Genomic DNA, 20,841 nt, shown 5'->3' with positions numbered 1-20,841 from the left:
AGGGTTTGATCCCTGGTCAAGGAACTAGATGCCATGTGCCACAACTAAGAGGTCACATGCCGTTACTGAAAGGTCCCAAAACGAAGATCGAAGATGCTGCGTGCTGCAACTGGGGACCGGGCAGCCAGATATACAAATAAATGAAATAAATATTTAAAAAACAATTATAAACACTGTGTGTAGAATCAGAGGGCTTGCCAGATGGTGCAGTTGGTAAAGAATCCCCTTGCCAACGCAGGAGATGGAGGTTAGATCCCTGGGTTGGGAAGATCCCCTGGAGAAGGAAACGGCTACCCACTCCAGTATTCTTGCCTAGGAAATCTTATGGACAGAGGAGACCAGCGGGTTGCAAAAGAGTCAGACATGACTGAGCACGCACGCAGGCATGCTCACACGGTATGTGTAGAATCAAACAAGGTCTTTTACCCACATCCTCAAACTTCATCCTCCCTGCCTTCCTAGGTCTCTGGTGAGGCATGTGGCTTGCATGGCTCTGTGGCTGAGACCTGCTGTGGGGCACGTGGGGCCATGTGGTTCAGACAGATGTCTTTACCTCTAGGTGCCTCAGTTTCTTTACCTACAAGGCATGGATGAGCCCCATGGGATTACTGGGTGAATTAAAAGAACCCAAGATCTCTACCTCAAGAGCAGAACCAGGCAGAGTTATATACCTGAAGACATTAGCTATTATCTTTAAGCCTTTCACAGGAGAGAAGGTGCTCTTTCTCTGCCAGCATGCGGGAGACCTGGGTTCGATTCCCAGGTCTTCCCAACCTGGGAAGATCCCCTGGAGGAGGGCACAGCAACCCCCTCCAGTATTCTTGCCTGGATAATCCCCAGGGACAGAGAAGCCTGGGGGGCTCCCGTCCCCGGGGTCGCAAAGAGTCGGACATGATTGAGTGACTAAGCAGAGCACAGCATATCCGTTCTCTCCTTCTGCATTGGGTTAGTGGTTACTTTTTTGTATTATTCAGGATTCTATGAGTTGTAGCAGGATCTCTAATCTCTCTATCTCAGGATCTCCAATGGCTCTATTTAAAAAGCCAGGGTTTCAGGCCTGGCTTACGGGGCATGAGCAGTGGGGACAGGTCAGAAGATTGTATCAGACTCAACTGGCCTTTCTGCATAGACTGGGGGTGTAAGAAGAGCTTCAGGGAACAGGGCCTGGACTGGCGTGGGCGAGCGAGCCCTTGCAGGGCAAGTGCCTTCTCCAGCTTCTGGCCCCGCAGCCCGTCTCGCCTGTGCCATCCCTGGCCTGGCCTTGGAAGTTCTAGGCTTTACAGCCTTGGGTCCTGATTTCAGGGAGTGAGATCCCTTCCTCCTTGAGAGCTCCAAGAAAAAGTTCAGGCGAGAGCCTTGATTGGCCTGACCAGGTCATGTGCCCTTGTGGAGCCAATCACTGCAGCCAGAGTTCTGGGGCCTTCTGATTGGCCAGACCTGGGTCACGTCCTGGTCAGAGATGGGGAAGCCCCAAGCCAACAGCTGGGAGAGGGGTGGTGCGCATGGGCTGCCTCTTGGGAGATGCTGGGCTGACAAAACCCAAGGTCCTCCTCAAGGGTGTATTTCGAAAACGTTGTCTCCGTCAGACCTCACCTGTGCCAGGAACCCTTTCCTCACTGGGCTTGGCTCCTGCTCTGTGCACGCACGGGCAGCCTGTGTTCCCTATCATTATTTTTCACTCAACAAATATTTAATGAGTTCCTACGATACACCAGGCACAGAGAAGGGGGTCCAGGAGGAACCCCAATACCTACAAGTCGGAAGGAGAGGGTGGAAGCTGCAAAGGGGGCTGAGGGGGGAGTGGTCTGTGAAGGAGGAGGAGGAGGACCAAGGTCCAGGGAAGTGAGGGAATTTCCCAAGGGAGGAGTGGCAGACCCAGGTGCTGCTGAGAAGTGCACTGAGAAGAGGAAGTGACCGCCGGATTGGGCAGGAGGGAGCTTGTGGGTGACCTTAGCAATAGTCAAGGGTAGGGATAAATCCCTGCTGGGATGGGGTGGGGAGAGACTGGGAAGGGAGGGAGTGGAGAAGGCAGGTTTAGACTAGTCTCTGGAGTTTTCTATGGGGGGTGGGGAGAGTAGGCAGAAGAGGGCTTGGGAACAATGGTGAGCTCCCTCTCCCCTCCTGCCTCCTTTTTGGAACATGGTACCCAAGGGAAAAGAGAGAGAGGCTGATGGTACAGGAGAGCAGCAACGGGAGGGCAGCAGGAGGTGGGTGCTTGAGATCAAGATAGGGGTGGGAAAGCCTGAGGGGGAGGTGGATGCCAGGTAGGGAGATGTGTCAGTTTGGGGACTGGAAGATGAGAGATTCCATCTGATGGATTCAGTTTTTCTCACTGAAGAAATGAGGTGAGGTCATTTGCTGGGACTGAGGGCAGAAGGGTTGTGGGAGGTGCATAAGGAGAGGGAAGAGGGTGTGAAATCTTAGTCTCAGAGGGTGGGGAGAGTGTCCCCAGAAAACATGGGAGGGCTGCTGACTCTGTGGAGTGCCTGCTTGAAGTCTGACATCACAAATTCCCAATCAGAAGGGCTATATGTGGGCCCCCTTGCCTGCCCCCCAACAATAGGCAGGGGCAGGAAAGGGGCTTTCCTTTCGGTTGCAGGGTTGCTTCAGGTGGAAGGAGAGGGGATGGGGAGATGGAATTTGTAAAAATCCACCAGGCTAGGAGGTAAGTACTGTTATTTGTGTTTTATAGACCAGGAAGCTGAAAGGGTCAAGGCCAGTATGGCATTCTGTGTGACTTCAGGGTCAAACTAGAACTGGGCTTGGTACATATTAGCTGTTATATATTTGTTGAAAAAAGTGACTGGCTGGAAGGCCCAGTGATGTATCCACTGTCATTACCCAGCTAGGAAGTAGCTCCAACCTTGGGGTTTGGTATAGGTGGGACGGGTGACCCCACATCCTGTGTCTTCCCTGTGGCCCTAATAAATGACTCAACATCAGCCATGTGCCCTCGAAGGCTAATCTCTCCAGAGTCTGGTAGTAAAGCTCCATAGACACCAAGTGAGCAGGGCAGTGTTCTCAACCTCACTTCTCATGCAGTGCTCTCCTGGAGATGAGTCACAGTCCTCAGCCAGGTGTGAAGGCCACTTCTGGTTCCTAACCTTTGGCTTTGCTGCCTGTATCCTCCCACTGTGGCTGGTGGGGAGTTATCGGGGGGCACACACCTGCACCACCTGGGCTCTCGAAGGAGACGGGTGTCCTTTTAAGGGGAATCCAGGAGTTGAGACCCTGAACTCGGTGAGGGCACGTCTCCTCCATGGTGAGGGCACAGTGCCTTTTCTTACAGCCCCTTTGGGCAGAAGTGAAAGTGGTCACTTCATTGAAGTAATAATGATGGTCCATTCTGCAGAAAACGTGGAGAACATCCTGCTTATTTATTCAGGCTTTTAAAACCATCAAACTCCAGATCTCTCCCTGTAGCTATTTATAACCAGAGCTGGTGTAAACTGTCCCCATATTAAGCGCAGGTTCGAAGTAACTTAAAAAACAGCCATCCGCTGCATATAAAATAAAAAAAATTTTTTTTTCATTTGTAGACCTTCTCTCGCCTCCGATTGCCTCCGATTATGTGTGAAGAGCGCTCGTTGTTTGGAGGAATCGGTGGGGGTGGGGCAGATACAGACCGGGGGGGGGGGAGGGGGGTCACACACTCTCCCATCCACCCCTCACAGCTATAAAAGCAGCCCCTGGGCCCACTGGTCAACTGTCCAGGGCGAGGATGTTTTGGCCTGGGTCGAGCGCTTCCTCACCGGGGTGCCCAGGGTGGAGCGGCGGAGGCCGGGCAGGCGGCAGATCCGGAAAAGTGGCTCTTGCCTCAGAGGAAGTTGACCCTCCTCCCCCTACCGAGGGCTTAGGATGAAAACGGCTACTGCCCCCTTTACCCTTCTTGGACCCCCCAGCCCGTTTCTGTAAGCCCCCCGTCCCCGTTTTCTAAGGGCTCCCCTCCCCTCCCCCCCGGGGACAATCCGGCCCCTTTACAGCTCTCCAAACGGCCATCTGGTCCGACCCCGCGCCCCGACTCTGCGTCCGGGCAGGGCCCCAGCTCAGGACCCTATCCTCCGGCCTCGCAGGCGCGGCGGCGCCCCGAAACTCGGGCGACTGCGGCGACTTCCAACGTCCCCCCACCCCCCAATTAGCAGAAAGCCCCACCAAAACCCCACCCCGCACCCCGAGCACCCACACTGCCTCCTCCGACTCCAGGAGACACTGCCACCTGGGAACTCTGTCCCCCTGCACCGGCGCTGCCCCCAGCGCTGAGACACCCCCCCAAAACCCCGTGGGAACCGCGGGGCCGCAATTAGTTTCTTCCAATTAGTTTCCCTTCTTTGTATAAGAACCCATTCAAACTGCGAGAGGTAGTCCTCCGCGCGAGGGGGAAAGTAGTCCCGACCTCGCCTTCGGTCTCCTCTCTTGCGTCGCGCGTGTTTCCCTTCAGGAAACCGGTGGGGCTCTCGGCGGAGCCCTCCGGGGAACGCAGGGGTCGGGGCCGCGAGGTGGGGTGGGGTGCGCTCAGGGGAAGCGGGGCGGGGGGGGGGTGCCGGCAGAAGGAGGGGGCGGGGAGGGCGGCTAACTCCTCGCTATTGCCTAGAGAGATGGATCATGGGGCGTAGAGAGACGGCAAACCTCAAACCACGTACAGCGGGCGATACGCGTCAACCGAACCTGACCAACGGAAGCCTGGCGCCACCCCCCTCCCCGCTCTCCCGCCCCGGCCCCTCGGACGGACGGCTGCGCGCAGCCAACTGGGCTGCCGCTCGCCGTCCAAATCGCACGAGAGCCAATGGGGGCGCGCGGGGGGCGGAGCCACTCCCTCTCCGCGCCGGGTTGGGCTGCGCGCGGCTTTCCCCCCCGCCTCACCTCACTGCTGGCTCAGGCCCCGCCCCCTCCCCTCCCGCTCGCTGCTCCCGGAGTAGTTAGAGCCAGTGAAGTGCGGGCGGCGAGGAGAGCGAAAGTTGCGCTGGGCTCGGCGCCGGGGGGCCTGAAGCGGCTCCGCGCTCCGCCCGCCAGGGCCACCTCAGCCCCAACTCGCGCCCGCAGGCTCAGGCCGCGCCCGCCCGCACCCCCTCCCTCGGCCCGGCGCACCCCCCACCCCCACCCCCGCCTCCTCAGGAGCCGCGGGGTCCCCCGTCACTTTCGCCCGGCTCGGGCCCCCCGCCGATGCCGGCCATGGTGGAGAAGGGCCCCGAGGTCTCAGGGAAGCGGAGAGGGAGGAACAACGCGTCCAGCGCGGCCGCCTCGGCCGCCGCCGCCGCTTCGGCCGCCGCCGCCGCCTCGGCCGCCGCCGCCTCCTCGGCCGCCGCCGCCTCCGCCGCCGCCTCCGCCTCGGCCGCCGCCGCCCCCAATAATGGGCAGAATAAAAGTTTGGCGGCGGCGGCGGCGCCCAATGGCAACAGCAGCAGCAACTCCTGGGAGGAAGGCAGCTCCGGCTCGTCCAGCGACGAGGAGCACGGTAGGTGGCAGCCGCCCGCGCCGCCCCCGCGCCCGCCCGCCGGTCCGCGCGCTGACCGCCCCCCTCTGCTTTTCCCGCAGGTGGCGGCGGCATGCGGGTCGGACCCCAGTACCAGGCGGTGGTGCCCGACTTCGACCCCGGTGAGTAGCGCCCCGGGCCGGTCGGCTGGCCGGCCGGCCGGCGACCCGAGGGGGCGGACGGCCTCGGACAACTTTTCTTTCTGTGGGTGTGGGTCCTGCCGTCCGCGGGGAGACGCTCGCGCCAGTGTGTCCTGCCGGCGGGCCGGGCCCCCCCCCCCCCCCCCCGGGGAGGCCCGAGGGTCGCCCGGGCGGGTCGGACGCGAGGCGGCGGCGCGCCGGCCACACCTGGCCACCTGGCCCGGGGTTCCGGCGTCCCCGGTCCGCGCGAGCCGCGCCGGGGCCGGGCGGGGGTGGTCGCGCGCCGGAGACTTAGCTTCCTGCGAGCGCCCCGGGGCTCGGGACGGCCTCGGACCCGCCTCTCCCCTGCGGAAGGTTTCCCCGCGTGCCCTCTCCTGCCGGCTCCCGGGCTCCTGCCTGCCCCCGACTCCCCTCCCGTCCTGAGATTCCCCCCAAAACCAGTTAGTAAAAGAAGTGTGCTTCCCAGAAGGCGCCTGCCTGGGGAAGAGAGGCTTGCTGGTGGCAGTTTGATTTTAAGGACCTATTTGTGTGTGTTATTTCCTTTTTTTGTTTGTTTGTTTTGTTTTAAAGGAAGAGGTTGTGAAAGGTTAGAACCCTCAGAAAGCTTTAGCCTAACACCTCCAAGGCACCCCAACCCCCTTGCTTGGAACATTTGTTACCCTTGCTGCTCTTCTGTGCGCAGGCAAATTCAAAGTACCAGAAAAATCCTTCCAGACAAAGGAATTCGTCAGTGAGATTCTAGCTTGTCTCCGTATAAGACTGTCTTTAAAGATTGTTGGCGTGGAAAATGTTTGAAAGGACGTGGGTTTTATTTCAGAAATCAAATTCAAAAGAGAACCTTGTGGAACTGGAGTTAACAGTCCTCCTGGTTGGAGGGCTTTAGAACTGGTGGTTCTCTATGTAGGTTACACCACGAGTTTATTTGAGAGAATAAATGCATAAATGCTTTTCCTTGGAAACAAGACTGCAGAAAATTGCAAGGATCTAGCCCTTGAAGAAGGCGATTGCTCTTAAGCTGTTATTAAGGTATGAAACTCTGGGTGTTCTTTGAAGTGAAGATACGTAGGCATCCCTGAGTGAGCTGTTGGGTTCTCTGGAAATAAATGACCTTTCCCGCATTTGCTTTCTACAGTTTTGGCCTGTTGATGATTTAAATCTCATAAAGTATCTGTAGTATGACGCCCAGGTTTGTATTCCTTTTAAACTTCGGTTAGTCTTCCTATAGTTTCCCCTTCCCCCACATCTTCCTTTTTTGGTCGTCACTTCTCATTTATAAGAGCGACAGGACGGGACTCCCAGGCCAGGCTGCTTCTCCCCTGTGCATGCTTTCTCCATTCCTCGGTTGGCCACCAGGGGAAGCATACTGTTTTTTGGTTACAGTTGACCCTATCTTCATTTTGTAGGTCAAGTCCATCTTTGTTTTAATACACAGACCATAAAGCAAAGCTCTTCACCAAGTTTCCCCCACATATTTAAAAAACATATCAACTTGTACACATCTTTTAGTAAGTTGGTCAGTTTTGGGGTACATTTTGGTTACATTCATTTTGAAAGCTTTGTTTAAATATGTTGGCTGTGACTAAAGATAAGTACATATTTGATGGCAGCAGCAAGAATTAGATTTCTGATATTGTTCTAAATGTTGACGCCTAGCTCTGTATTGTCAGGAATGAGGCAGACTTCTTTGGAGTTGTTCTCTTTGAAGCAGCACATGTGGTAGGATCATATTTTGAGCTGTCTTTGCAGTTTTGGTGGACTAAGGGCAAGCATAAATTTGTCAGAGACCTGCCATTCTAAACAGTGAAACACTGCACATGTTTTGCTGTATAGTCTTACTGTCAGTTGATTGGCTCTTGGCGTTAACATTTCCTATTTTGTGTTTGTTTTAATCTGGAAAGGAATCTAACTGATGTAAAATAATTTGAAGCCTTGTTTTGCTATTCTGAGCAGTGGGACAAATTCCTAGGCATGGCTGGAAATTGTAGGATTTTACTTTTTACTACTTATTTATTTATTTAAAAGATGTGTTGTCATTTAACTTAAAATCTAAGGGAAGGGGAGACTTCCATTTTGGAATAGAAATGACACACCAGTTTTGTTTCATGTCAAGCAAATTTTTTTTTAGGTCTGGATTTAGTTTTTTTCCACGAGTACAAGTTAGGAATAATATGGAATTGAGATTGTGATTGTTACACTGCTTTTTCTTTTTCTCTTCCTGAGTTTTGAATGCATGTTTGTTTATTTATTTTTACCACCATATGAACAGACTAGTGAATATGAAACTCATCAGGAAGCCACTTTTAAAAAAAACAGAAAAACTTATCTGTAAAGATGTATGAGTGGAAGAATGTTGATTTTTTTTTTTTTAAGGTCAGGTTTTGTTTACCCACAGTCTCCCAACTTGACCCTATTTAGCTTTAAAAACAAATGGTGGAAACTAGATCCTCTTGAAATTCCCTGTATAGTCCAGGGAAGATGCATTTCTGTCATGCCTCACACATGGTGAACAAAGTGGACCGAGCGTGGTCATCCTAAAATGCTGATTCATGTCTTATTACCTAATTAAGACCTAAACTGGACCACTGGATCAGAACTTGGTAGTTAAAATAACATCTTTGTTTATAATGGTGAACAAGTTTTATCAGGTAGGTTTAAAAACAAAGGCCAGAATGCAGTTTCATATATTTAACTTTGTCTTTGTTCCCGTGTGGGGTCCAGACTGTCCGTACTCTATTTCATACTTTATGCCATGTCATATGCTGAGTTGGCTTTGGATTCTTTTAGAATTTAATAAACATACAGTAAATAAGAGGGAAGAGTGCTTATGCTAGCCTGCCTCTGGTCAGTTACTTCCTGCATTTGCAAAACATAATTTGTTTTGAAACTAGTAGTGTTCTTCTATACAAAAATGTAAGTAATTCCATGGTCTTACCAAGAAACGTGCAGAGGAAGAAGCGGTAGCTTCCGTGTTTCTTTGATCCCTTGTTTGGGCTACTCTTCCTCTTTGTTGTCTTCTAACTAGAGGAACACAGTGGCGGGATTTTAAGATTGACTCAAGTTCTTTGTTTTCTGAAGCATGTGTTGTTATTGTCAACTTCTATCCGAGTTAGTGATCACAGTTCACTAATAGTAAAATTAAGACTCTTACAGAAGAGGAAATGTTAATGGTAAATTTTTTTGAGGTAATGGCTTTTTAAACATGCAACTTGTATTTGGAACATTGAATCCAATATATTTAATCAGATTAGAAAATTTGTGGTTGTCATTGGTTCAACTGTCACTTTCAGAGTTGACTTATATTAATAAAATGTAGAATAGTTTTCCTGAACTATTCAGGGTATCTTGACCTGCTTTTCATTTCTTTTTGGTGGTGATTCTGTCTTCCTCTTTGAACACATTATTTGCTTTGCTTTAGTTTCATTGTAAAAATAAATTTTATAGATATCCAAACATTGATAAGTTATGGTGAGGCCCTCATGATGGAGGCATACTTGGAGGCAGTGTTTACCCAGATGAGAGGTGAGGGTGATGAGAAGTCCTGTGTGTGATCCCCTTTGTGATGCAGTGCAGTAGGAGGCGCCTAGAGCTGTCTCTCGGGAGGTCTAGAGCCTTGTCTCTGTGATTAAGAAGGTGGTTTAAAAAGGTCAAGCTGGTCATTTTATCTCAGGAGCCTCTGTTTCCTGCATTGTGAATCAGGTTCTTTCATCACTGTGGCCTGTGATTATGTCAGTCACAGTCATCTTTTTAATTTCAGGCTTCTTTCAGAAGCAACATAGAGCAGACTGTGAGCTTGGGAGAGCAGACTGTGAGCTTGGGTTGTGAGAACCATCAAACCCAAGTTCAGATCTTGGCAGTGCCTCTTGACAATTGTGTTTCAGCCCTGGGCAGGTTTCTTTATTTTTTGCTTTCATCTGTAAAGTAGAGGTAATGGAACTTCTTCCTCAAGAAAAGAAATTAACTGAGTTAGTACACGTAAAATGTCCAGTGCAGTGCCTGGCACTCAGCAAATGCTAAGCAAACATTTTCTGCTGTCTTAATTTAGTTATCATTTGAAGGACTTAGTTGCCAAGTAGTGGTCCTTGCGTTGCCTGCTTTACTGCAAAGGTAAGGCTGGATTATAATGAAGCTGTAGATTTGAATGCGAATTATGCATTCAAAGATACTTGAAGATGATTGCTTTTAAGTTACAGGTACCTGCTGCAATTTAGGTAGATACCCTTGGCTGGGAGAGAGAACTAGTCCAAAACATTTTTATAGCAGAAAAGTACACAGAGATCCAGAGGGAATAGATATCCCTGTTCAGCTCAGGTTTCAGGGTAGTATGAAAGAAACCTTGAGTCCATCCCTGGGCCAAAGTGAAGTACACATTAACTGTGTTCTGAGTCAGGGAGTTTTTACTCTCAGTTCTCAAGTTCTTGTGTTTGAGAGTTCATGTTGAAGTGAGGCTCTGCTGCTGCTGTACTTCCTTGGGCGATGAGTACTTCCTTGGGTGTGATCCAAAGGTTAGCTGGTGGAGGCTCATCAGAGCAGAGTTGTTTTAAAAGCAGTGTTGAAAGTCATTGGTACTGAAGAAATGTAAGCTTACTCTTTTCTTTTTTTTAAAATATTTTTATTTATTTGTTTAGGCTCTCTGGGTCTTCGTTGCTGCCTGGGCTTTTCTCTAGTTGCTGTGAATGGAGGCTGCTCTCTTGTTGAGCAGCACGGGCTCTAGGGCATGCGGGCTTCAGTAGCTGAGCATGTGGGTTCAGTAGTTGCTGCTCCTAGCTCCAGAGCATGCATGGCTCAGTAGTCATGGTGCACCGACTTAGTTGCTCTGCAGCATGTGGGATCTTCCCACATCAGAGACTGAACCTGTGTCTCCTGCAGTGGCAGGTGGATTCTTTACCACTGAGCCACCAGGGAAGCCTCAGGCTTATTCCTTTTTCATTTCCTTCTTCTTTTTCTTTTTTTTTTCTTTTCCCTAGGCTTACTCTAAGAAACCTAGTTCTTTAGTGTTATAAAGTTCTATGGTTCTATAGGGCAGTTTAATTGACAAAAATCTTCTTAGTCTTTGGAAATGAAACATCGAAGTCTATCCAAATTACTGTATTCTTCTCCAGTTTATTTTACTTTTTATATTTTACTCTCTGCTATATCAATTGTTATACTTAATTTATAATTTAGCCCTCACTTTCTTCTGAGCCTTTCTTTAGAGGTTCCATGCATAATGTTAAAGTAAGAAATAAGGCTTCTATTTGTCCCCTTACTCTGGTAGAAAACAGTAATCTTTGCTAAGGAGGATGTGTTCCGTTGGTATTTACATTAAAACAGAGCTGGAAAAACCTTGCCGTAGAGGGAGTCTCTGGAGCAGCAGTAAAGGCCCAACTGAGGCAAGAATGGGGATTGAGTGCCAGCTCAGTAACTGGGCTGAGTCACCTCTAGAGCCTCAAATAGCAAGTACGGGAAATACGTGTCACCTAGGATTGATTAGGGATAATGGTTGTAATTTAACAGTTTCTGTTTTATGTTCTGGAAATTTTACTAATACATATATCAAACAATACATATATCTTCTGGTTGAGTTTTATGTTTTTTATTGTTGATTTTTTAAAAAACAGTATTTATAAAATAGAATGTTTTAATGTGACAAAAAGTGTTTTGATAAAATGTTTGAGATAAATATTTTTAAGTAAAATTAAAATGTCATTTAAGTGAAATGTTGATAGTAAACCCTAAAACGCCTACTTTTTTTCAAAAAGTCAAATTTTGTTTTTTATTTGTTTTTTTTGTTTGTTTGTTTAAGTTAGTCATATTCTTTATTTAATATGAGGATTCTGTAAAAATTGCATGCTAGACATAATTCTTTGAAGTTTCTGGATTTTCTCTCCATCAGAGCAGTGAGAGAGAAAATTGTAGTGTCCACTCAGTGCAGCCTTCCTGTGTTTTAGATGAGGAAGGTAAGGCCTGCAGAGACAAAGTGACTTGTATTTGTTTTTCAGTCATTAAAAGCATCTCCAGGTAGGTTTGAGGCGTGTGATACCAAATTTTATTGTTTTAAAGCCTTGTTTCTGGGTACAATAACGTGTGCATAATTTTAGATAAAGGTAGTGGAGGTGACGGAATTCCAACTGAGCTGTTTAAAATCCTAAAAGATGATGCTGTTAAAGTGCTGCACTTAATATGTCAGCAAATTTGGAAAACTTAGGACTGGAAAAGGTTACTTTTCATTCTAATCCCAAAGAAGGGCAATGCCAAGGAATGTTCAAACTTCCATACAGTTGTGCTCAATGCTAGCAAAGCAATGCTCAAAATCCTTCAAGTTAGGCTTCTGCAGCACATGATCTGAGAACTTCCAGATGTATAAGCTGTGTTTCAAAGAGGCAGAGGAACCAGAGATCAAGTTGCCAACATTTGTTGGATCATGGAGAAAGCAAGGGATTTCCAGAAAAACATATTGCTTCATTGACTATGCTAAAGCCTTTGACTGTGTAGATCACAACCAACTGGACAATTCTTAGAGGTGGGAATACCAGACCATTTTACCTGTCTCTTAAGAAACGTGTATGTAGGTCAAGAAGCAACAGTTAGAACTGGACATGGAATGACTGACTGGTTCAAAATTGGGACAGGAGTATGACAAGGCTGTATATTGTCACCCTGCTTACTTAACTTATATGCAGAGTGCATCATGTGAAATGCTGGGCTGGATAACTCACGAGCTGGAATCAAGACTGCCAGGGGAAATATCAATAACCTCAGATATGCTGATGATAAAACTCTAATGGCAGAAAGTGAAGAGGAACTAAGGAGCCTCTTGATGAGGGTGAAAGAGCAGAGAGAAAAAGCTGGTTTGAAACTCAACATTAAAAAAAACTAAGATCATGGCATCTGGTCCCATCACTTAATGGCAAATGGAAGGGGAAAAAATGGAAGCAGTGACAGATTTTCTTTTGGGCGCCCAAATCACTGTGAGCAGTGACTGCTGTCATAAAATTAAAACATACTTACTCCTTGGAAGAAAAGCTATGACAAACCTAGACAGCATATTAAAAAGCAGAGACATCACTTTGCTGACAAAGGTCCCATATAGTCAAAGCTATGGTTTTTCCAGTAATCACGTACAGATGTGAGAGTTGAATCATAAGGCTGAATGTGGAAGAATTGATGCTTGCGAACTGTGGTGCTAGAGAAGACTCTTGATAGTCCCTTGGACTGAAAGGAGATCAAACCAGTCAATCCTAAACGAAATCATGCCTGAATATCCTTTGGAAAGACTGATGCTGAAGCTCCAGTACTTTGACCAGCTGAGGCATAGAGCCAACTTACTGGAAAAAGACCCTGATATTGGGAAAGATTGAGGGCAGGAGGAAAAGGGGATGACAGAGGATGAGATGGTTGGCTGGCATCACCGACTCAATGGACATGAAACTCTTGTGTAGGAGTTTCATAGGTGTAAATGCCTGAGACCACAGGAGGGAAGAAGGTGAGGCAGCAGAGCCTTCAGGTTGGATGCAGATGTGACACCTGTGAAGGAAAACAGAAGGAAGGGTGATAGATGATGAGATCCAGGAGCCTAAGACTGCAGTGCAGCCAGAGCAAAGGTGGTTTGTTAGAGTGTGTTGGGCAGGACTGGGCCTTCTCTAGAAAACCGGCTGTGTTCTGGCGTTGGCCTGGAGTTAGCATGCAGCGTGCTGCAGTGGACCCCGAAGGTGCTGGGCAGCTGGGACTGTCAGCTACTTACACTCCTCTCGGCGCTCTCTCTCTTGAAGGGAAGTCTGAGTGGCAGGCTCTCAAGGTCATCAGAATCCCTGTGCCTGTTTTTGTCCTTGAGTACATACTTACGTATGAAAAGCGGTATGTTTTGTTATTGTCGAAGTATTTTTGTAAATGGAATTATTTGTGCATATTCCTCTAACAGGCACAGAAAATTCCTTTCCTTCATTCAATTTTCACTAAGGTGTTAGGCTTGTTAACTTTTTGCAGTGCTATCTTTTTGTAGTCTGTGTTGGCATTTTTCTAATTACTGGTGAGGTCAAGTGTGCTTTTATGTGTTTTTTTCAGCTACCTGGTTTCCCTCTGTGTATATATCTTTTGCTGCTTTTCTGTAGGGTGTTCTTTTTCTTACTGATTTGTGTGTGTTCTTTGTATATTTGGATACCGATCCTTTCTTAGGGTTGTAGAGTTGTAAAGTTTTTGTTGTTGTTTTTCTCTCTAGTATGGGAGTTGATGGAATTTCTTTTCAGGAAGGAATAAAAACATATCCCTGGTTGGATATGTTTCTGCTCAGAAACTGGACTTGGTACATAGCTCCTTACCAATTGTCACTAGGACTCCTGGTTTCTAAGATGATTGTCACTGAGAATTTGATACATCTTTTTTTGTTATGTTGCAACTTTGTTCAGTTAATTTGGTGTACTAATTACTAACCAACTGACCTAAATTATAGTGCTGGATGACTTGAAAAGCTCTGATTTAATTTCTGTTTAACAGCAGAAATTTTAGTTTTAACAGCTAGTTTTAATAGCATACTAGCTTTGTTCATAGTGACTTGTGAAGTCAAGTGGGCCTTAGGCAGCATCACTATGAACAAAGCTAGTGGAGGTGATAGAATTCCAGTTGAGCTATTTCAAATCCTGAAAGATGATGCTGTGAAAGTGCTGCACTCAATATGCCAGCAAATTTGGAAAACTCAGCAGTGGCCACAGGACTGGAAAAGGTCAGTTTTCATTCCAATGCCAAAGAAAGGCAATGCCAAAGAATGTTCAAATTACCGCACAGTTGCACTCATCTCACAGGCTAGTAAAGTAATGTTCAAAATTCTCCAAGCCAAGCTTCAGCAGTACGTGAACCGTGAACTTCCAGATGTTCAAGCTGGTTTTAAAAAAGGCAGAGGAACCAGAGATCGAATTGCCAACATCCGCTGGATCATGGAAAAAGCAAGAGAGTTCCAGAAAAACATCTATTTCTGCTTTATTGACTATGCCAAAGCCTTTGACTGTGTGGATCACAATAAACTGTGGAATATTCTGAAGGAGATGGGAATACCAGACCCCCTGACCTGCCTCTTGAGAAACCTATATGCAGATCAGGAAGCAACAGTTAGAACTGGACATGGAACAACAGACTGGTTCCAAATAGGAAAAGGAGTACGTCAAGGCTGCATATTGTCACCCTGCTTATTTAACTTATATGCAGAGTACATCATGAGAAACGCTGGGCTGGAATATGCACAGCTGGAATCAAGATTGCAGGGAGAAATATCAATGACCTCAGATATGCAGATGACACCACCCTTATGGCAGAAAGTGAAGAGGAACTAAAAAGCCTCTTGATGAAAGTGAAAGAAGAGAGTGAAAAAATTGGCTTAAAGCTCAACATTCAGAAAACTAAGATCATGGCATCTGGTTCCATCACTTCATGGCAAATAAATGGGGAAACAGTGGAAACAGTTGATGACTATTTTTTTGGGCTCCAAAATCGCTGCAGATGGTGATTGCAGCCATGAAATTAAAAGATGCTGACTCCTTGGAAGGAAAGTTATGACCAACCTAGACAGCATATTGAAAAGCAGAGACATTACTTTGTCAGCAAAGGTCCATCTAGTCAAGGCTATGGTTTTTGTATGGATGTGAGAGTTGGACTATAAAGAAAGCTGAGCGCTGAAGAATTAATGCTTTTGAACTGTGGTGTTCAAGACTCTTGAGAGTCTCTTGGACTGCAAGGAGATCCAACTAGTCCATCCTAAAGGAGATCAGTCCTGGGTGTTCATTGGTAGGACTGATGTTGAAGCTGAAACTCCAGTACTTTGGCCACCTGATGTGAAGAGCTGACTCCTTTGAAAAGACCCTGATGCTGGGAAAGATTGAGGGCAGGAGAAGGGGATGACAGAGGATGAGATGGATGGATGGCATCACGAAGTCAATGGACATGGGTTTGGGTGAACTCCGGGAGTTGGTGATGGACAGGGAGGCCTGGCGTGCTGTGGTCCATGGGGTCGCAAAGAGTCGGACACGACTGAGTGACTGAACTGAGCTGAGTTAGAGGTTAAAGTCATAACTTTAGTTTCCACGATGGTCAGTTATTTTTCCATAAAAGGTGAATGTGCTGTGGACTAAAACCCAGTTCAGCTGTCTTACGGTTTTGTCACTGATTGTGAGGGAGTGGGTGAGTGGTGTGGTGCCACTTGTCATCACAACAGAAAACCCTTGAAGGAATAATGTCAGTGCCAGGTTAGCGTAATGTTTGCTGTGTGCAGACTGGTTTGAATACTTCATTAATAATTTAACATAACAATCACAACAATCACATCAGATAAAGTTGTTGTCACCATTTTCCATATGAGGAAACAGAGGCTGAGAGGTTTACTGTTATGGTTCACCCTAGAAACCTGCCCAAGGTAACCAACCCATTCTAAGATGCCATCTGTTGTCAGAAGCATCATTATTTTGTATATTGCTAAGGAAGGAAAAACACCAGGATACCACTAAGATAAGTTGCAGTTGGACTGCAATCTAGTGTATTTCAGGGAGACTTAGCCAGAAATCGTCTCTTAAGAAAAACCACTTAGAGCAGCGCTTTATTGGATCAGTTGCTTAGTTGTTCGCATGTGGTCCCAGGTATTGTGGAGATTTTTGTGTGGGGTGGCCAGAGCCTGATTCGTGCCCAGTTGCATTCCTTCTCTTCTCAATGAAAGCACAAATGAAATGGGAGGTGTCTGGCTTGGTTGACTGAGACGAATTGGAATGAGTTGCTTTACTCTTGAACGTATGTTGAAATAGTCAGTTTCAGAGTGTAAAACAGTGTTTTTTGAGGGGAGTGATTTTTTGTGATTGGATGACTTAAGGTTACAAAGGACCGTGTTATGTTGGTTACCTTTGAGTTTAACAGATGAGAGTATAACATTTAAATATCTATTTTCCCCCTCCCTGTATGTTTTTCTGCAGGTTCACATTGAACTTGAGCTGTGGGATGAGTTTAAGAACCATGTCTTGAATAAAGTGTGAAAAAATACACACATTAAAATATCTAAGAGTATTTTTAAAAGCCATTGGTTTCACCTGTACAACTATCTGGTTAGTATGTTCAGCAACTAATTCTCCTTCCTTGTATATTATTCCCAATCTCCTTCCCCATCAAAAAAACAAAAACCAAACTAACTGCCTCTCTCCCCTGAAAAAACCCTGATGTATGTATTTCTTAGTGTTATTAGTGAATTGTGTTCTGTTTTTCAAAGACCAGAGTATACTTACAGAAAATTGTAAGCTTTATTCTGGTTGACTTAAATGTGAGGTTTCCATGGTTGGTTTGATCATAAGGTTAACTGAGGACTAGCTTCTGTCTGCCCAGAAACCAAGGCTTGCCTCGGGGAACCGGGTGAGCCTCTGTCCCGGAGCCTGGCTGTGCTTGTCTTCAGCAGTTGCATCTAGTGACCAGGAAATAGTCCCTGCTGGCCTTCTTTGTCTGAAAAGGTTAATTAAAATTTTGGGATTGGTTAAACATTCTGTTCACTTGAACTCAGGGTCTTTCTGTGCTGTTTCACACACACACACACACACACACACACACACACACACACTTACTGAAGGCTGCACATCCTGTTTTACTGGCACAGAAGCTTCTGGGCTGGGACTTGTCTGCTTTCAGACTTAGCGTGCACGTGCGGGAGCAGGATGGTAAGACGGGAAGGGTAAGGCTTGCTAGTCTGATCTCAGGCGGTCCCGTGAAGTCGTCGTGGTGTCATGCACTTCTGCTTTCTGAGTGTTCTGAGCCGCCAATTCTGTTAATATCTAAGGTTTATCTTTCTCACTTGACATAGCTGAATGTGGTTCTGCATTTAATAAGAGCACTTGTGTGCACTGATTGACTTTGCTCGAATAGGCATTTTGTAGTGGACAGTTGATAATTAAGAACCAAGTTTACTTAAAAAATGGAAACCTAAGGGAAAAAGTGAGCTTTAAAGTTGCATTTAAAACCTGGTGTTCCCTGTTTTAGGTGCTTTTTTAATAATGAAGTTGTGTGAGTTAGATATACATCTTAGATACATTCTTACACTTTTTTTTTTCCAAGGTGAATTTCATATAACATGGGGCTTCCCTGGTGACTCAGATGGCAAGGAATCTGCCTGCTGTGCAGGAGACCTGGATTCCATCCCTGGGTCAGGAAGATCCCCTGGAGAAGGAAATAGCTACCTACTCCTCCAGTATTCTTGCCTGGAGAATCCCCATGGACAGAGGAGCCTGGCGGGCTACAGGCCATGGGGTCCCAAGGAGTTGGACATGACTGAGTGACTAAAACACTTTCACTTTCATATAATATAAAATTAACCTTTTTTGTTGTTGTTGTTTTTTTAAATTTTATTTTATTTTTATACTTTACAAAATTGTATTAGTTTTGCCAAATATCAAAATGAATCTGCCACAGGTATACATGTGTTCCCCATCCTGAACCCTCCTCCCTCCTCCCTCCCCATACCATCCCTCTGGGTCGTCCCAGTGCACCAGCCCCAAGCATCCAGTATCGTGCATCGAACCTGGACTGGCGACTCGTTTCATACATGATATTTTACATGTTTCAGTGCCATTCTCCCAAATCTTCCCGCCGTCTCCCTCTCCCACAGAGTCCCTAAGAGTGTTCTATACATCAGTGTCTCTTTTGCTGTCTTGTACACAGGGTTATTGTTACCATCTTTCTAAATTCCATATATATGTGTTAGTATACTGTATTGGTGTTTTTCTTTCTGGCTTACTTAACTCTGTATAATAGGCTCCAGTTTCATCCACCTCATTAGAACTGATGCAAATGTATTCTTTTTAATGGCTGAGTAATACTCCATTGTGTATATGTACCACAGCTTTCTTATCCATTCATCTGCTGATGGACATCTAGGTTGCTTCCATGTCCTGGCTATTATAAACAGTGCTGCGATGAACATTGGGGTACACGTGTCTCTTTCCCTTCTGGTTTCCTCAGTGTGTATGCCCAGCAGTGGGATTGCTGGATCATAAGGCAGTTCTATTTCCAGTTTTTTAAGGAGTCTCCACACTGTTCTCCATAGTGGCTGTACTAGTTTGCATTCCCACCAACAGTGTAAGAAGAGGGTTCCCTTTTCTCCACACCCTCTCCAGCATTTATTGCTTGTAGACTTTTGGATCGCAGCCATTCTGACTGGCGTGAAATGGTACCTCATAGTGGTTTTGATTTGCATTTCTCTGATAATGAGTGATGTGGAGCATCTTGCCACACTGCACTGCTTGTGGGACCTTCGTCCCCAGACTAGGAATCAGACCTGGGCCCTGAGCATTGAGAGCACAGAGCCCTAAGCCTTGGGTTGCCAAGGCATCCCCAGAGTAACCATTGTGAAGTCAGTAATATAGTGGCATTTAGGACACTTAACGTTGTTGTGCAACTACCACCACACCATCTAGTTCCAGAATGTTTTCGTCACCCCAAGAGAAAATCTCAGGTCTATTAAGTGGTTACTTCCCCCTCCCCCTGCGCATTGCTGATGACAGAGGGCGCTGCGCAGCACAGTGGGGGTGGTCACCTTACTTGGGGCTTGGTGATCGAAGAAACCAGGAAGAAGTTTTAGGTGAAGTGGTTCTTTGAGCCAAGTCTTGAAAATAGGGGTTTTCCTGTGTTTATGAGTTTATAATGTTTACTAATTTAAAAATTAATATTAAACTATGAAGTTTAAAACTATAAAACTGTTATTTTGAAAATGTTAATCTTTCTGAAAATTTCAATCCAGATTTTCTTTTAAATTGTTTTAAGCTGTGCTGTCCAGTAACGTAGCCACTAGTAATCTGTAATTATTTAAATTTATTAAATAAAATCAAACTGAAAATGCACTTCTGTCACACTAACCACATCATTTCAAGCACATGGCTCCTGGCTGCTATGTCGGACTGCACAGAGTGGGACATTTCCCATGCTGTTGGACAGCATGAAGCCAGAGAATCTTAGGAGTGAAAGCTTCATTCTTTTTAATTTTTATAATTAGTTCAGAAGTTCTGCCTCTAATCAAGGTGCATGGTGAAATGTGATACTGGAATGTGATGGTTGTATATGGAATTCCTCTAGTGGAGTATTTGTTAAAATATTGCTATTAAGGTATTCAAAATAAGGCTTCTTAAGAAAGCAAGTAGAAATTGAAAGCTTTTTTTGTGGGAGTGGGGGAGATGGTTATATAACACCTAGTTAAACCAAAAGGATAATCAAGATGTGTGACTATATTGAAGAGAAATGTAGAACTTAAAAAGTCAACAATATGAAGGCTTACCCTTGTTTGAAAAGGTTAGGTTTCATATCTCTCCTGAACATACTCAGCCTTTGCTCCAACTTCTCAAACACATTTAAACACATTATAATTGTTCTAATGCCCTTGTCTAGTAATTCTCTTATCTGTCTCATTTCTGAGTTTGTATCAGTTGATTGATTTTTTCCCTCATTATGAGTTGTCTTTTCCCATTTCTTTGCTTGTTTGGTAATTTTTGTTTAGATGCCAGACATTATGAATTTTATTTTGATGGATTCTGGATATGTTTATATTCCTATAAATATTCTTGAGCTTTGTTCTAGAACATGGTTAAGTTCCTTAGAAGTGATTTGTTCACCACGCTTATGGCAGAAAGTGAAGAGGAACTAAAAAGCCTCTTGATGAAAGTGAAAGAGAAGAGTGAAAAAGTTGGCTTAAAGCTCAACATTCAGAAAACGAAGATCATGGCATCTGGTCCCATCACTTCATGGGAAATAGATGGGGAAACAGTGGAAACAGTGTCCGACTTTATTTTGGGGGGCTCTAAAATCACTGCAGATGGTGACTGCAGCCATGAAATTAAAAGACACTTACTCCTTGGAAGGAAAGTTATGACCAACCTAGATAGCATATTGAAAAGCAGAGACATTACTTTGCCAACAAAGGTCCAGTCTAGTCAAGGCTATGGTTTTTCCAGCGGTCATGTATGGATGTGAGAGTTGGACTGTGAAGAAAGCTGAGCACAGAAGAATTGATGCTTTTGAACTGTGGTGTTGGAGAAGACTCTTGAGAGTCCCTTGGACTGCAAGGAGATCCAACCAGTCCATTCTGAAGGAGATCAGCCCTGGGATTTCTTTGGAAGGAATGATGCTAAAGCTGAAACTCCAGTACTTTGGCCACCTCGTGCGAAGAGCTGACTCACTGGAAAAGAGTCTGATGCTGGGAGGGATTGGGGGCAGGAGGAGAAGGGGACGACAGAGGATGAGATGGCTGGATGG

The 20,841-nt window shown here is 46.1% G+C and overlaps 1 protein-coding gene across 2 annotated transcripts in view; it reads left to right on the top strand.

The window, feature by feature from the left end:
• Positions 1–4,890: 4,890 nt before the first annotated feature.
• Positions 4,891–20,841, top strand: part of RCOR1 (REST corepressor 1) — a 124,396-nt gene continuing 108,445 nt past the window's right edge. The window contains exons 1-2 of one of the 2 annotated variants that reach the window (XR_003105207.3): positions 4,891–5,452; positions 5,533–5,592. Coding sequence is in view for 1 of the 2 variants with exons in the window: in XM_025271333.3 (XP_025127118.1) it covers positions 5,161–5,452; positions 5,533–5,592 (352 nt within the window). In the remaining variant the exon portion in view is untranslated. The remainder of the gene's footprint in view (positions 5,453–5,532; positions 5,593–20,841) is intronic. The other variant, XM_025271333.3, reaches the window with a different exon arrangement.

The sequence above is a fragment of the Bubalus bubalis genome, chromosome 20, assembly GCF_019923935.1.
Source record: "Bubalus bubalis isolate 160015118507 breed Murrah chromosome 20, NDDB_SH_1, whole genome shotgun sequence".
In the NCBI taxonomy this organism is placed as follows: Eukaryota; Metazoa; Chordata; class Mammalia; order Artiodactyla; family Bovidae; genus Bubalus; species Bubalus bubalis.
Note: the sequence above shows the minus strand (reverse complement) of the source record. Positions and strands in the feature narration are given on the sequence as shown.